The sequence below is a fragment of the Cibotium barometz genome, chromosome 9 (genome assembly GCF_041138505.1).
Source record: "Cibotium barometz isolate CiBa-2024 chromosome 9, ASM4113850v1, whole genome shotgun sequence".
NCBI classification, from domain to species: Eukaryota; Viridiplantae; Streptophyta; class Polypodiopsida; order Cyatheales; family Cibotiaceae; genus Cibotium; species Cibotium barometz.
In genome coordinates, this window is record NC_141054.1 from 16,811,182 (window position 1) to 16,828,768 (window position 17,587).

At 38.6% G+C, this 17,587-nt stretch overlaps 1 protein-coding gene across 1 annotated transcript; it reads left to right on the top strand.

The window, feature by feature from the left end:
- Nucleotides 1-15,652: 15,652 nt before the first annotated feature.
- LOC147635299 (flavone 3'-O-methyltransferase 1-like) lies at nt 15,653-17,364 on the top strand. The gene is made up of 3 exons (XM_086802151.1): nt 15,653-16,538; nt 16,748-16,812; nt 17,016-17,364. Exons 1-3 carry the CDS (start codon nt 15,746-15,748, stop codon nt 17,313-17,315), a joined length of 1,158 nt encoding a protein of 385 aa, XP_086658277.1. The 5' UTR covers nt 15,653-15,745; the 3' UTR covers nt 17,316-17,364.
- Nucleotides 17,365-17,587: the final 223 nt, after the last annotated feature.

Consider the following 17,587-nt stretch of genomic DNA (forward strand, 5'->3'; position numbering starts at 1 on the left):
AGAATTATAATGATTAATCACAAAAAAGTTAGTCTTTATGCTTAATTAGGATGTTTTTTATGTATATCTCTCTCTCCCAAAAGAATAGTCATTCCTATGATTAATTCTTTATTCAAATGGATGCTTCTCATTGATAAATTCTCAATTCAAAAACCAAACTCTATGCTAGTTAAGCTAGAGGTTAAGAAAATGGCTTTTTTATGCTTTTATGCTAATAAAATTATGGTAAACTTATGATTTAATTCCATAAATTGGATTTAAGTCTAAAGATAGTTATTCTATCATAATTGTATTACAAAGTCTTATTCTTTCTAGAAATATTGAAAATTATCAGTAATAGCACCGAAGCTATGGCAAAATTTTTAGAAATTAATACATAATTCATTTTTATGCATAATGTGAAAAGAGGACTTCTTACCATATTCTAGGATTAGTCGTCCTATGCTTGACTTTTGTGAATCAAATTTTGATACTGGATCTCGTTGGTTGGCCAGCTCGTCTTCAACGGAGAGTCCAGATGACATATTTTGTAATACAATGGACTCAATATTTTGGAGGATTATGATCAGTAATACTATGATTTTCATTGAAGGATTATTTTAAAGACAATCATTTCTGTTGTAATGGCAATTTCATATTGGGTGTGTATGTAGTATGCCTACCTTAATTTTTGCATGAAACGCCAGCTAGGGGGCCTAGGAACTCTTTTCCTCGGTACCCAGGCAAAACATAACCAAATCTTTATATAGAATCCCACCAATACAGTGGTCGGCGATTGGCTAACCAATGAGCTGGTTGGGGTTATGCTGGATCGAAAAATTCCTGCGATACAAATAAGTTGCGATTAGTTACGTTAGATTAAGTCCAAGGAAGACCCTTGTTCTGTGGGAGAGAATCAGCGGTGGCTGTGCCTCGTTAAAGGAGGAAAAAAGCGGTGATTCTATGGACCAAGTGCAAGTCTCTTCCTTGATCTGACCGTGTGACTTCAGGTGTTCGGTCGATCAGTTTGAATAGTTAAGACTTTGACTCGTTAGATTAATTCTCCTGTTAGATGATTTTTCCTGGTGGAATTGCCCGTGTCTTCCGGGCGAGGGAACCGCCGGACTACTCCCTTGTCCGAATATTTGTAGGCGAGGCCCCAAGTGTACATCCCTGCCCCGTGCAAGAGGCTGACGCTTCTTCCGTCTCGCCACCAGCGCTCTTGGAGGGGGCACCGGGGAGGGGCGGGGGTCTCACAGCTGGTATCAAAGCTTTGTTGAAAGCTCATAAAGAAAAATGAATTCTTATCAGAAATTTGTAATAAAAACTCAGAAAGAGCATTTACATATTGTATTTTCATTCCTTAAGCTTCATTAATGAAGAATTTTAATCAAAGAATTTGGTTTTTTAGATGGAAGTTCCACACTTATTTGGTGTTGCCGAGCTCACCCAGTCACAAGATATAGCTGCTTTTGACTTCAAGCATCTCATCTCTTCTGCTACAACTTGAACGAGCTGAGCCAGATTCACAGGCCATTTGGAGGATTTATACCTAGCGGAGAGACGGCAGCACAAGTGGTTTGCAGGGCAGTATGTCCATGCCTCTTGCGACCAGTGCATGATGCTGAGGCAGAATATCTCATTGACCATGATTTTGATGAGGGTGAAAGTGATACATGGTGTTATTTTAAATCACCCCCGACACCTTGAGATTTCAGACTTTCCTGCAATATCTATAGACTCCTTAGTCGCTTTCTTCCTAGGACAAGATAGTAGCTCCTTTGGTAGTAAGGGAACATTTGTATCGGGGCGTGTCTATAGCCCAGTATCGCCGTCTTATGCGTCTCCCGAGGAGATTTTGACTTCTGGAGTCGAGCTCCTCTATGTACATATTGTAACCTTTATATAAATAAAGAAATGTTTTGTAGAAAAATTCCCTGTTATATAAGTGATTGTTATTAAGTGACAAATTATTGAAGCAAAATCTGTTACCGGACATATGTCATAGATCTCCAATAAGATCATTTATCTTGTTTAAGAAATTATTTTTCGAACCTCTTAAGTCTTAGGATCTTGTGGACGAAATCAAAATAAAAATTTAATAATGTATCATTTTTAGCAGAATCATGAGGCAAGGGAACCATGGCCGTCAGCCAGATCCTCTCACTGATGAAGAAGAGCTTGACCTCGATGTTCGTAAGTCTCTTCACAGAACTCAGCCAGGAACCTTCAAAGGTGAAGGGGAGAACTTGGGCGAGGCTAAGGAGAAGTGGGTTGAAGCAATGGAGAAATATTTTGATGTCATCGGATACGAGAGGAGCAAAATGGCTCTTGCTAGGCTGAAAATTGTGGAAACAGCCAGGGTGGCATGGAGAAACCATTGCGACACTAACCATCTAGATAGGAATACCTAGTCTCCTGGAATGATCTTAAAGCCTATCTACGGAATAGATTTTGTCCCCCTAGATTTTTAGAAACCAAGATGAATGAATTTTTTGAGCTAAATCATGGGAGTAAAACCATTAAAGAATATCACCAGGCATTTTCTCTTCTCCTCAAATATTCACCACCGCTAGATGACGAGCAACTCATGGCCAGTTTCATTCGGGGAATGAACGAACCCTTAGACACACTGGTCAAGAATGCCAAACTAGTCTCCATGGAAGAAGCTGTAAGAATCGAGAAGGACTTCACCAAAGATTTCATCCGTAAAAGTTACGCCAAAGCCAGCTCCCTCATCCTTCAAGAGATTCCAGACATCGAGAAGTTCTTCCAACCTTCCACCTCCAAAGAGACACTAAGGTCTCAACCAGAATCTGGAGTCGGGAAGTTTCAGGAATGCAGAAAGATCTTTCCCTTGAAGTTCTTTCTCAGGAACTCCGGCTCTTTCAAGAATGGAAAGGGAAGAGCTTCAAAGTGCGAAGAGGTGCTTCGGATGTGAAGGGTTTGGGCACCACCTCAAGGATTACCCATCTCCTTATGTGGGCCAAGGAAGCCAAGGTCCTTGAATTCAGAGATAGACTCCTTCATATTAGTCCAATCAGGGTCCCCCCCCCCCCCCCCCCGACGCCAAAATCAGGGTAACCCCAGAAGCGTGCCAGCTCAGCCTGCATCCTCCATGCAAAGCAGTCTCCAAACTACCTCCCAGAATTGGGGTAACCAAAGAGAGAGAGTTCCACCTCAGACTGCAGCAGCTAGAGCCGTCCTATAGCTGAGGAAGTGGAGGAAGACAAAGGACAGATCTATGCTGCAATAGAGCATCAGGGAAATAACTGTCAATTTTCAGTCCTCTAGACTCCAACAGAGTACCAAGGTAAGCAATTCAAGCTTTTGATTGATTCAGGTAGTACTCATTCTTTTATTTCCCCAGGATGTGTGCCTAAGTTAGTCCTAAATCAAAAATCAAGGAAACCTATGCAAGTGGCATTGTCGAGTGGAAAGACTCTTTTCACACACCTTGAGACAGACCTTATTCAATTTAGTCTAGATGGGAACGTTACAGAGTGAATTTCATAGTCCTATCCTTAGGAGTCTATGATGGAATCCTTGGAATGGATTGGCTCCATAAGAATCAAGATGACATTCATTGTCACAATGGAACCATCTCTTTCCTTGACCTTCATGGGAATAAAGTTCAAGAAAACGTAGAACACATGAGAGAAATTATGTCGTCCATGACTTGGAGTTACTCTCAATAGTTTATGCTCTGAAGTTGTGGAGACATTATCTTTTTGGACAGAGGTTCACCTTGATGAAAAATCATCAAAGTCTGAAGTGAATCTTCACCCAAAGGGATCTCAACATGTGTCAAAGGATATGGATGCAGACCCTACAGGAATTCAATTTTGAAATTAAGTATCGGCGAGGGAAAGAAATGTGGTGGCAGATGCGCTCAGCAGAAAAGCCTCCTTGCTTGCAATTACAATGGTGTCAAATCCATTGATCAGTGAAGCAAGGGAGAAAATCATGCAGGAGAAATTCTTTGCCCCTATTGCTACCCTTGTGATGCAGGAAAGCAAGACTCCTCAGGAAATGAGTCGAGTTCTTAGGTACAAATTGGATGAAGGATGCATGTATTATAATAATCGGCTATGTATTCCCAATGATGAGGGAATGTATTCCCAACAATGATGAGGGAATAAAGGGAAGAATTCTGTTAGAAGCCTATGATAGCCTGATAGCTGGACATCCAGGGTTTATATAAAACTATATGTCTTTGAAGAAAAGCTTCTTCTGGCTAGGACTCAAAAAGGATGTACTTGATCATGTGCAGAAATGCTTAATGTGTAAGAGAGTCAAGGCGGTAGAGAGAGTCAAGATGCTAGGGAAACTGCAGCCTCTAAACATTTCTTAGATGAAGTGGAAATGTATCATTATGGACTTTGTCACTGGATTACCTTTAGTGCAATCAGGTTACAACTCCGTTTTTGTGGTAGTTGATAGGCTAACCAAAGTTGCCCATCTCATTCGAGTGAAAGAAACATACACTGCAGTGGATGTTGCTTGAGTTTTTCTTAAAGACATCTTCCGATTGCATGGCTTACCTAGGAGGATAGTAAGTGACAGAGATCCCAAATTTACATCGAAATTCTGGACTACATTCTTCGAAGCAGTAGGAACTTTCTTGGATCTCAGCGCAGCCTATCACCCCGAAATAGATGGCCAGACTGAAAGAGTGAACCAGGTAATAGAAGATATCCTTCCGTCATGCGGAGGGGGCAAGGATCCCTGCCCCCTCCGCGCAACGGATTCGGGTGCTAGCAGTGGAAGTAGCACTTCTTGCACGGGGTAGGATCCTTCACTCGGGGCCTCGTCCACCACGGATATCCGGACAAGAGACTATTCCCTTGGTTCTTTAAAACTGAACCCGAAAAAACTTCCCCCTACCGGAAAGCACGGGCGATTCCTCCAGGATAAATGTAATCTAACGTAGTCAGGGTCATTACTGACCAAACTGATCCGACCGAACCTGTGAGTCACTTGGTCAGATCAAAGAAGAAACTTGCACTTGGATCATAGAAACCAACGCTTCTTTCCCATCGAGAGGCAAAACCGTTGATTCTTTTTTCCATAGAATAATTACTATTCAGGATTTACTTCATCTATATCGTACTATAACAGAATTGAGTCTCATTTTACGGATCCATCACTCCAGGCTAACCCCATCCAGTCCCATGGGTTAGCCAACCGCCCAACCACTGTAGTGATGGGATCCAATTAGGAATTTGGTTAGGTTTTGTCCCGCGTACCAGGGAAAAGAGTTCCTAGGCGCCCTAGTTGGATATTCATGCAAATTTAACGCCAATCACACCACTTACACACCCAATATGAAATTACCTTTTTCACAGATTCAGCTGTCTTTAAAACAATTATTTAATAAAACCATAGTGTCACTGATCATAATCCTCCAAAATATCCGGTTGAATCCTTATTTCCAATCATTCCTTCATCGGTGTATCTATGGCATCATTGGCAACCAGAATGCTCACCACCTGTCCACTCAGGGACCTTTTCGATAGTTCCTAGCTCATAGTAACCAGTAATATATTCTCATATAAAAAATGGAATCTCCGTTGAAGATCAGCAAGATCAACCAACGGATCCATATAAAAGAGCCATGGACTCATCCATTGAGGACCAGCAAGGTCAATCAACCAGATCCATGCTCGAATTCAGAAAACAACTCTTACTCCTTGTTCCAATATCTTCCCCGACGCACGTGTGGGTATCTTTAGCGACCCAGAGCCCGAGCACCATATGGTCAGCACCCTCTAGGGTCCTTTGCAAGTGACCTAGCACTTCACTCATAGGCCGCTTCCTTGGTCCCTCATCCACCGTACCGGAAGCTCACCATTTAAATCGAACTGACGCTGATCAAGACCTCGGCCGACCTTGATAAGCGAGATGTCCGTTAACTCTCCATCAGCTATTGCAACTTTATCAGTTAGGTCTCCACGACCTCATTCTCAAGATGGTCAAAATGATTCCCCATCATTATTTACATAAAATAAGGCAATATTAGATAATTTGGGAAAAATCTCATACTTTGGGAATTACCTTTTTAACATAGTTTTGGCCATATCTTGAGCATATTAACTCCAAATTTGTCGGACATTATATATTTAGATACTACTCTTCAAGATCTTTCCAATGATATGTCACATGAGGGGGGGTTTTGACATAGGTTCACCATGATCCCATTTTTAAAATGGGAATGGGATTTTTTCCAAATTATCTAATATGGTATTAAATAGTCATTTAAGAATAGGTCATAAATACAGCTTCTATAATGAACTCTCGTCTTTCACATTGTTCCACATCTATCCACATTACTTAATCCATATCCAGTTCATATGTATTCCTATTCTCATCCAATCACATCATTTTTCATCTCATCACATCTTTTCTCATTTACCCTCATCACATCTCATCCACTCGCATCAACCCATATTCACATCCCATCATACCTCATTCATTCACATCAATTTCAATTTACATCACATTCATTTCACATCTCATCTCATTCATTCTTATCCTGATGCACATCACATCACATCTCATCCATTCACATCCCATATCATTCATTTACATCTGATTCATATGACATCACATCTCATTCACTCACATCCAGATTCACAACACATTAATACATCTCATCCATTCACTCACACATCGACATCACATCCTTTCACATACACATTAATACATCTCATCCATTCACTCACACATCGACATCACATCCTTTCACATACACATCAACATCCATTCTTTCACATACACATCCATATCCATTCTTTCACATACGCATCCACATTCATTCTTCCACATACACATCCACATCCATTCTTCCACATCCATACATCCACATACACATCCACATCCATTCTTCCACATACACATCCACATCCATACATCCACATACACATCCACATCCATTCTTCCACATACACATACACATACACATCCACATCCATTCTTCCACATACACATACACATACACATTCATTCTTCCACATACACATGCACATCCATTCTTCCACATGCACATCCATTCTTCCACATACACATCCACATCCATACATCCACATCCATTCTTCCACATGCACATCCACATCCATTCTTCCACATACACATCCACATTTATTCTTCCACATAAATATCCACATCCATTCTTCCACATACACATACACATCCACATCCATACATCCACATAAACATCCACATCCATTCTTCCACCACATGCACATGCACATCCATTCTTCCACATACACATCCACATCCATACATCCACATACACATCCACATCAATTCTTCCACATACACATCCACGTTCATTCTTCTACATACACACCCACATTCATAAATCCACATCCATTCTTCCACATGCACATCCACATCCATTCTTCCACATACACATCCACATCCACATCCATGTACTTCCCTTCTCACTCTTTCACATATCCTCTCATCTCATTATTCACATCCACATCCATTTCACTATATCACATCTTATCACATCCTACTTTCATCTTATCACATCCCATACACATCTTATCACATCCTATTTTCACCTTATCTCATACATTCACATGCTAATCCCATTTATAGCTTTTTCTAGGTTGATCCCGATAATGGGACTTTTTCTAAATTTTTACCAATTGCTTGGCCTAATTAAAGGTTCTTTCTCGATGACTAGTTGCATATTCATTCTCAATTTCTCAAATGAATTAAATTCAATATTCCTCTTTTGGAATAGAAGAATTCATCAGATTTACAGAAATCAATTCTACCCATATTTCCACTTTTGATAAATAATCATAAATTGAATTATACTAAAATTTCCTCTTCTTCCCATTTAATTTCTTGGATCTCAAATAACATGGGAATTCTTTTTTTTGCATTGGATTCATTGCATTCCAATGTCATGGGTATTCCTCTTTTATCATCAATTATTTCTCATAAAGTAATTTCATCTAAAATAAAATACCCATAAGTTCAATATGCTAGGAATTTCATCTAAAATAAAATACCCATAAGTTTAATATGCTAGGAATTTCTCTTTTCCCATCTAAATGATGGAATTCTAAATGTCATAGGAATTCCTCTTTTAACATTTGAATATTTCTCATAGATAAAATAAATTTATCTAAATTTCATCTTTGAATTGAATTAAAATACTCATTAATTCCAATATACTAGGAATTTCTCTTTTCCCATCTCAATGATGGAATTCCAAATGTCATAGGAATTTCTCTTTTAACATTTAAATATTTCTCATAGATAAAATAAATTTATCTAAATTTTATCTTTGAATTTAAATGAATCATCCAATATTTACAATATGCTAGGAATTTCTCTTTTTCCATCACAATGATGGAATTCCAAATGTCATAGGAATTCCTCTTTTAACATAAAAAATGAATTACTAAAAAATTTCTCTTTTGCTAATTACTATTTATGCATAAACATAAAAATCAAATTTTCCATGATTATAATGAGAATCATTCAATTAATCTCGGATGATTAATCCTAGAATATGGTAGGAAGTCCTTTTTTCAGAATATAAATAAAAATAATTTATGTGTTTATTTTTCAAAAACTTTGCCATAGCTCCGCTGCTGCTATTTCTAATAATTTTCAATAAATTTGAAAGAATAAAGTTTAGTATTATTCATGTGATTACAATAACCACTAATTGGATCATTATCCAATTATGGATTGATTCTTAATTTTACCATATTAAATCAAATAGCATAAAAGTATTAAAAAGTCATTATTTTGGCCTCCAATCAGACAAGCATACAAATTACTTTTAGATTAGAGAAATGCTTCATGAGAGAAGCTTCATTTGAATTGAGAATAGGTAATAGGAATGACCATTCTTTGGGGGGGAGAGAGAAATGTGTAATAAGCATTATAAATTAAGCATAAATGAAAATTTATGTATTTCTTCATTACAATACATTAAACAACTTCAATAGTATTCAAAAGCCATTCAAATTAATGCTTCTCAAGCTTGAGAGCCACATTTTATCTCTTAAATTACTTGATTCTTTGATCACAATAGAGGCCCCAAACCAATCAATTGGTTTGGTATGTTGTTGGAGTCTCCAAGGAAGATTGAAGAGAGAGAGAGAGAGAGAGAGAGAGAGAGAAGCTCCAATCTCTTCAATTTGTAGAGGATTTTTAGAGGATAATAGAAAATATCATTATTTCAATATAATACTCGCATGGTATAGTTATCATATTTTTTTACAAAGGGCTAAGGATCTATTTATAGGTGAGGGAGGTCTCTAACCAAGTCCAACTAGTTTCTAGAATTTTCCAGGTTCAGTTTGGCTAAATTTGGACAAGATTTGTATCTAGTTTGGCTCCCTTTTGATTTGGTTTGATCTAGGAGAGAGTAGAGATAAAAACATCACAATTTTTTTTAGTTTAAAACTCCAACACACATGTGAAATAGGCACCTCCTTGAAGAGCTCCCTTCTCACCAAGGTGTCAAAATTGATTCATTATACCCAAAATATCTCATTTTTTTAGTAATACTCATAGTTTTTTACTAATAAACCTTGTCCTTAGTTAACTCTTCATCTTATGTGAGCATTTACTCATTTTTGGGGGGTTTTTCTTTTATAAATTGGATTTATCTCCTCCCCACACTTGGATTGATCCAATTAGCCCATAGGAACCTTAATTGGACCATAATCCAAAAATTTCTAAAAATCTAGACCCTTAGGCTGTCATTTTTACCTATTTCAATTAGATCCAATTGCACATTGGAAAGTTCTTTTTGAATTTCTGTTTCACGAGAAACCATTTTAGACACTAGGAGGATTTTTATATCCAAAAATATCTCAATTTTGGATTACCTCTCTCTAGATATTTTCTCTCTCTAAGTCAAAACAGGGTAAAACGGAATCTTTCTTTTATTTCAAAGAGGGGAGGTTCTTAAAACTGCACACCTCAAAAGTTGGAGGGAGGAATCTCACATCCTACCCCACTTAAAAAACATGAGATATCCTCATCTCGTGTCCAATATGTAACTCGACCGAGTTACTTACATAACCCATGGCATTCATGTACATCAAGAATGCACCTCAATGACGTTGCAAAAAAAAAAATCCATTTTTTTACTCAACTCGACTGAGCTACGTGGATAGTGGGGACATGTGTTATTTTTAATTTGATAGGAATTTTTAAAAATGCAATTTCCACATAACTCATACGAGTTATGTAAATACCCATTGAATGGTCGGCCACATGTGCAATGTTGCCGAATTTAAATTTTTTGGCTTTTTCATGGAACTCAACTGAGTTGTGCACTATAACTGGTTAGATTATCATTTTCAACAATTAGCTCCATAGGACTAAGTTTGCATCAAATTCACATTGAAGGATTTCTCTCTCATGAATCGGCTCTAGCACACATATTTGAATGGAATCAAGACATTGGGCACTACATACAAAATGGGATTTTTAATTAAGTTTTTTAAGGCTCATGTCATGTTGTCTATGGGCTTACACCTTATTAGCTCACGTCTCACACATCTATCGGCTCAAATCTCACACTTTGTCGGCTTACATCTATCTTCTAGCTTAGGCTTATATGTAGACTCACATAGCATGTCTAGAGGCTTATGTTTCTCACATTTGTAGACTCATATCACATCCCTATTTACTCATGATTGCTAGACTCATGTCTAATTTGCACATGGGAATGTGGTTTCAACCTAGTGGTTTTTCAAGTTTTTTATGGTTCCTCAAACTTGAATATATGTGGATATTTAAGGTTTCTGATTCTAACTAATAGTGTTATGTAAGTGACCAGCGAGTTCTACTATTGTCCAGTGAGTCATAGAGACTTATCGACAATAATGAGGTTGTTTTGGAGATGGTGATCCAGATTGGCTAGATTTGGATAGTGATAGTGATACTAAACCTAGAGTAGCTGGGTTAGCACTTGCTTTTATATGATGTATCTAGTGGCTACGCCTAGAGGAGCTAGGCTAGCACCCTTATGTTGTTTTTTCCTGATTCGTCCTATGTATTATTCTCTTATATTTATACATCATCCCATTTTAGTTCCATAGAACTATATAATTTCTCTCTCTCTCCAAGTCACACATGCATACAAACATTCTCTTATATTTATACATCATCCCATTTTAGTTCCATATAAGTGTATTATTTCTCCCTCTCTCTCCAAGGCACACATGCATACAAGCACTCACACACACACACACACACACACACTCACACTCACATGCACCTCCATAATGCACACACACACACACAAACACACACACACACACACACACTCACATGCACCTCCATAATGTATACATATTCACACACACATACACCAACATAATACACACAAGCATTCACATGCACAGACACACACACACACACAAACGTATCCAATAATGTCTTTTTCTTTCACTAGTAACCAGATTAAATATTATTGCAAAGTAATCTTAAAACTATATTGCTTGGTATTGATTTATTTTGGTTACTAAATGCATGATTAAAGTGCATACTACCAATTATTTTATCTTAATTTTGTTAATTAAAAAGTAATAAATAACATACACTCAAAGTTTAGTATGAATTCACCCCTTGTTGCTCAAACGTTTGTATCAGTAGTTGTCTTGATGTGTTTTCATGTTGAATTCTCAAAATCAATTGCTCAAAAGTATGTATCCATAGTTGTTTTTAGGTGTCTTCATGTTGAATTCTCGAAAATGAATTGTACTTATTGCATAGTCACTTAAGCACTTTCAAATGCATAAAATGAGGATGTTTTTGGTGTATTTTTCACCGATTGAAATTCAAGAAAAATGGTTAAAGGTAAACGTTGCCTTGAAGAGGACAATCGATGAAAATTTAACATTTATGTGCCTTTAAGCGTATTTTTCACCACCGATGGAAATTGAAGAAAAACAACTAAAGGTTAATGTTATCTTGAGGACAACCGATGAAAATTTAGCATAAAAAACTGGCCCAACAATCATAGAATTTCGATGAAGGAAAACTAGTCACACTTGAACCTTGCCCTTGTTCTCTTTCTTTCTTTCTGAAGACTGACTTAGAAAGAAGTTTTTCAAGGGAGAACTGGTCTAGACAACATGTCCCATTGGAGAAAGGTGTTTGGATGGAAAAACGGTTTTCAAGGGAGAATTGGTCTAGACAACATGTGCCATTGTAGAAAGGTGTTTGGATGGAAAAACGGTTTTCAAGGGAGAACTGGTCTAGACAACACGTGCCATTGGTGAAAGGTGTTTGGATGGAAAAAAGTTTTTCATGGAAGAAATGGTCTAAACAACACGAGGTGTTTGGATGGAAAAAAGTTTTTTCAAGGGAGAACTGGTCTAGACAACACGTGCCATTGGTGAAAGGTGTTTGGATGGAAAAAAGTTTTTCATGGAAGAAATGGTCTAAACAACACGAGGTGTTTGGATGGAAAAAAGTTTTTCAAGGGAGAACTGGTCTAAACAACACGTGCCATTGGTGAAAGGTGTTTTGATGGACAGGTTTTTCCAAGGAGAATTGATCTAGACAACACGAGGTGTTTGGATGGAAAAAAAGTTTTTTAGGGTGGTCTAGACAACATATACAAAAAAAAATCCAAGGAAGAACACTGGTCTAGACCACATGACGTGTTTGGGAAAAAAGTTTTTCAGGGGAGAATTGGTCTAGACAACACATGCCATTTGTGAAAGTTTTTCAAGGGAGAAATAATCTAGACAACATGTGCCATTGGTAAAAGGTGTTTGGTTGAAAAATAGCTTTTGAGGGGAGAGCTGGTCTAGACAACACGTGCAATTTGTGAAAGGTGTTTCGATTTTTGGGGGGAGAACCAGTGCCATTTCTGAAAACAGAAACAATAAAAGCCCACCTTTGTTGAGCTCAGCAGCATGATTTCATAAGAATCCTCTTTGCATTCACCCAAGCTCCCATTCCTCAACGCACCCTGACCCCATGCACACATAATGGGCGAGACCAGCGGTGTCGCTTAGAACCAACCATCACGTGGCAAAGCAACCAGAACACAGCGATGGGCATAACCATAATAAAGTGTGCACACACCACGCCACAAGCATGCAAGTGAGACTAACCCCTTAGAGTAACCAAAGAGACCAATGCTCCACGTTTGTCTTTGGAGTTAGTAGTCGACGGATGAAAGGTAGCAGATGCGAGTGCCTTTGGTGTATTTTTCATGGTGTATTTTTCATCGAGACTGAAATTAAGAAAAAAACAAAAACAGGTGTAAACGTAAACGTTGTCTCAAAGAGGACAAGCAATGAAAATTTAACATTCACATGCCATTTAGTGTATTTTTCACTAACAGAAATTTAAAAAAAATGGCTAAAGGTTAACGTTGTCTTGAGGAGGACAACCAATGAAAACTGGTTCACACACTCCAACCGTGCCCTTCTTTTCTCGCCGACTTAGAAAAATAGCTAAAGGTTAATGTTGTCTTGAGGAGGACACCGATGAGAACTGGTTCACTCACTCCAACCATGCCTTTCTTTTCTCGCCGACTTAGAAAGAAGTTTTTCACGTCGCCAACGGTGAAAGGTGTTTGGATGGAAAAAAGATAGGGTTTCTGAGCCCATAGTTTCCACGTTTAGATTAACAGCCTACCTGTTTAATTCATAAGAATCAAACAACCCTTTGCGTTCAACCAAGCCCTCCACCCAATCACCCTGTACCCACACAATGATCGAGACGAGTGGTGTGGCTCAGCATGCTAGAGTGTGTGTGTGTGTGTGTGAATGTTTGTATGCATGTGTGCCTTGGAGAAAGAGGGAGAAATAATACACTTCTATGGAACTAAAATGAGATGATGTATAAATATAAGAGAATATTTGTATGCATGTGTGACTTGGAGAGTGGAGAGAAAGGGAGAGAGAAAGGAATTATACAGTTCCATGGAACTAAAATGGGATGATGTATAAATATAAGAGAATAATAAATAGGTTAGCCACTAGATAATAATTTAAAAAAATATCATATAATGACTATAAAAGTAAGTGCTAACCCATCTACTCTAGGTTTAGTGTCACTGTCCCTATCCAAATCTAGCCAATCTAGATCATCATCTCTAGAACAACCTCATTATTGTTGATAAGCCTCTATGACTTGCTAGACAATAGTAGAACTCGTTGGTCACTTACATAACACTATTAGTTAGAATCAGAAACCTTAAATATCCACATGTATTCAAGTTCGAGGAACCATAAAAAACTTGAAAAACCAGCACGTTGAACTCATATTCCCATGTGCAAATTAGACATAGACATGGGCCTAGTAGTCATGAGTATATAGGGATGTGATATTAGCCTACAAATGTGAGAGACATAAGCCTCTAGACATGCTATGTGAGTCTACATATAAGACTAAGCTAGAAGATAGATGTAAGCCGAGATAGGCGTGAGTCCACAAATGCAATCCCGCAAAGTGTGAGATTTGAGCCAATAGATGTGTGAGATGTGAGCTAATAGAAGTGAACCTATAAGGTGTGAGTCCACAGATAAGATGACATGAGTCTTCAAAAAAACCAAAAAACTTAATTAAAAGCCTATTGTGTATGTAGTACCCAATGTCTTGATTCCATTCAAATATGTGTGCTAGAGACCAATTCATGAGAAAGAAATCCTTTGATCCTATGGAGCTAATTGTTGAAAATGATAATCTAACCAATTGTAGTACACAACTCAGTTGAGTTCCGCGAAAAAACCAAAAAATTTAAATTCGACGACATTGCACATGTGGCAAGCCATTCAATGGGTATTTACATAACTCGTATGAGTTATGTGGAAATTACATTTTTTAAAATTCATATCGAATTCAAACGTTTGTATCAATAGTTGCCTTGACGTGTTTTCATGTTGAATTCTCAAAAATCAATTGCTCAAAAGTGTGTATCGATAGTTGTTTTTAGGTGTCTTCATGTGTTAAATTCTCAAAAATCAATTGTACTTATTGACTTCAGCACTTTCAATAATGCATCAAATGAGGATGCCTTTGGTGTATTTTTCACCGACTGAAATTCAAGAAAAATGGGTAAAGGTAAACGTTGCCTTCAAGAGGACAACAGATGAAACGTTGCCTTCAAGAGGACAACAGATGAAACGTTGAATTCACCCCTTGTTGCTCAAACGTTTGTATGAGTAGTTGTCTTGACGTGACGTGTTTTCATGTTGAATTGTCAAAAATCAATTGCTCAAAAGTATGTATCAATAGTTGTTTTTAGGTGTCTTCATGTTGAATTCTCGAAAATGAATTGTACTTATTGCATAGTCACTTCAGCACTTTCAATAATGCATCAAATGAGGATGCCTTTGGTGTATTTTTCACCCACTGAAATTCAAGAAAAATGGGTAAAGGGAAACGTTGCCTTCAAGAGGACAACCGATGAAAATTTAACATTTATGTGCCTAGTAGTGTATTTTTCACCGATGAAAATTTAACATTTATGTGCCTGGTAGTGTATTTTTCACCGATGGAAATTGAAGAAAAATAGGTAAAGGTTAACGTTGTCTTGAGGAGGACAACCGATGAAAACTGGTTCACACACTCCAACCGTGCCCTTCTTTCACGTCGCCAGTGGTGTTTGGATGGAAAAAAGACAGGGTTTCCGAGCCCATAGTTTCCACGTTTAGATGAAAAGCCCGCCTGTTTAATTCATAAGAATCATACAACCCTTAATTGCGTTCAACCAAGCCCTCCACCCAGTCACCCCCGCCGCAGTACACACACAATGGGTGAGACGAGCGGTGCGGCTCAGCAATCTCTAGGCGGAGTTGAAGATCCAGCATGGTTACGAGTTATCGAGCTGAGCTCGCTGTGTTCCTTGCCCATGGCCTTAAAAGCTGCAATAAACTTGAACGTGATGGAGATACTGGCCAAGAACGGTGCAGAAGAAGGATTATCAGCAGCCCAAATAATGTCTGGCATCATCATCAACGATTCGTCGACTGCCGCCTCCAATCCTGCAAAGGCTGCAATCTCACTAGATCGCATTCTAAGGGTACTGGCAAGCCATGGAGTTCTCACAGCATCATCATCATCTCCAGAAACAAGCGTTGATCAATATGGCAAGGCTGTAAGCAAGTATGGGCTCAACTCAGTGAGCAAGTATTTTGTGATGAACGAAGGTGGGGGCGCATCCCTGGCTCCACTGCTGCTCCTGTTGCAAGACGAGGTGTTAATGCAAATTACTTGGCATGATGCCTTGAAAGAGGCAGTCCTCGATGGTGGAAGCCCTTTCACCAAAACCCACGGCCAACATATTTTCCTCTACGGCCAACAGGATGTGAGATTTCGCGAGCTCTTCGACCGTGCAATGGCACACCATTCAAAACTTCTCATGCGCGCACTGCTTCAAACCACCACGACGTCCTACCATGGCTTCGACCATGGTGTGAATAGCCTTGTAGACGTGGGTGGCGGATCTGGATCCTGCTTAAGCATGATTATCTCTAAGCACCCTCACATTAAAGGCATCAATTTCGATCAGCCTCATGTGATTGCAGCTGCGCCCGAGTACCCTGGTCAAGAGCTCTAGCCCTCAATTTTTATTAGTGTGTGTGTTTTGCTAGCCTAATTTTAAGGTTCTTCCAATAATATTGAATTAGTCATTAAGATAGTAATGCTTTCCTTTCAGGTGTTAATTTTTGTGCTTACCTAATTTGAATTCTTCTAAATAAAAATAACTTGAAATTTAATCGTGAGATCCATTCGGTGATCTCCCATTAAACAGGCGTAGAGCATGTAGGAGGAGACATGTTCGTGAGCATCCCCCGAGCTGACACTATTTTCATGAAGGTAATTTTTATCCACCTCGATCAATACTGAAGCAACAAAAAAAATTAAAATTTCTTTTACCTCAACTCTTTTTATCCACTCTATTATTGGTGGAAGGAATTTCTTTTACTTCAACTCTATTATTGGTGGAAGGAACTTCTTTAGACGACATCACTCACATCGTATAGTTATGATTTTTTAAATTCCTCGTTTTTTTTAAATAGTGGATTTTGCACGATTGGGATGACGAGCAATGTGTCAAAATCTTGGAGAATTGTTACAAAGCACTTCCAAGCCAAGGGAAAGTTATAGTGGTGGACATTATCCTACCAACTACATTGGAAACTGGGCTAAGGGCCCGTGTTGGGTACCAATTTGACCTCGCAATGTTTGCTTATTGTCCTGGAGGTCGAGAGCGCACCCAAGAGGAGCTTCATGATCTTTGTAAAGTTGTCGGCTTTGCACACATGGAAGTAATCTGCAAGCTTAATGAGTTTAGTGTTGTGGAAATGTATAAAGCTTAGGCCTAGGTGAACAAACTTGCAAAGGTGTTTAATTAATATCATCCCTCTAATTTCCATATGTATTCAATACCACTTCAACATTTCTAGAAAGTGCTACAAGCTGTGAAGGCAAAGAACCTAACAAGAAAGAGATGGAGATTGTTCATGCTAAGATGCACTAAGGAAAGGCCTTTCGAAGGCCTTTCCCAAGAGGAAGATGGAGAGCTAGTGCTAGCCGGTGACCCACCTCCCCTTGGGAAAGGCTGATCAATAGCCTCTCTCGGTTGTCATGG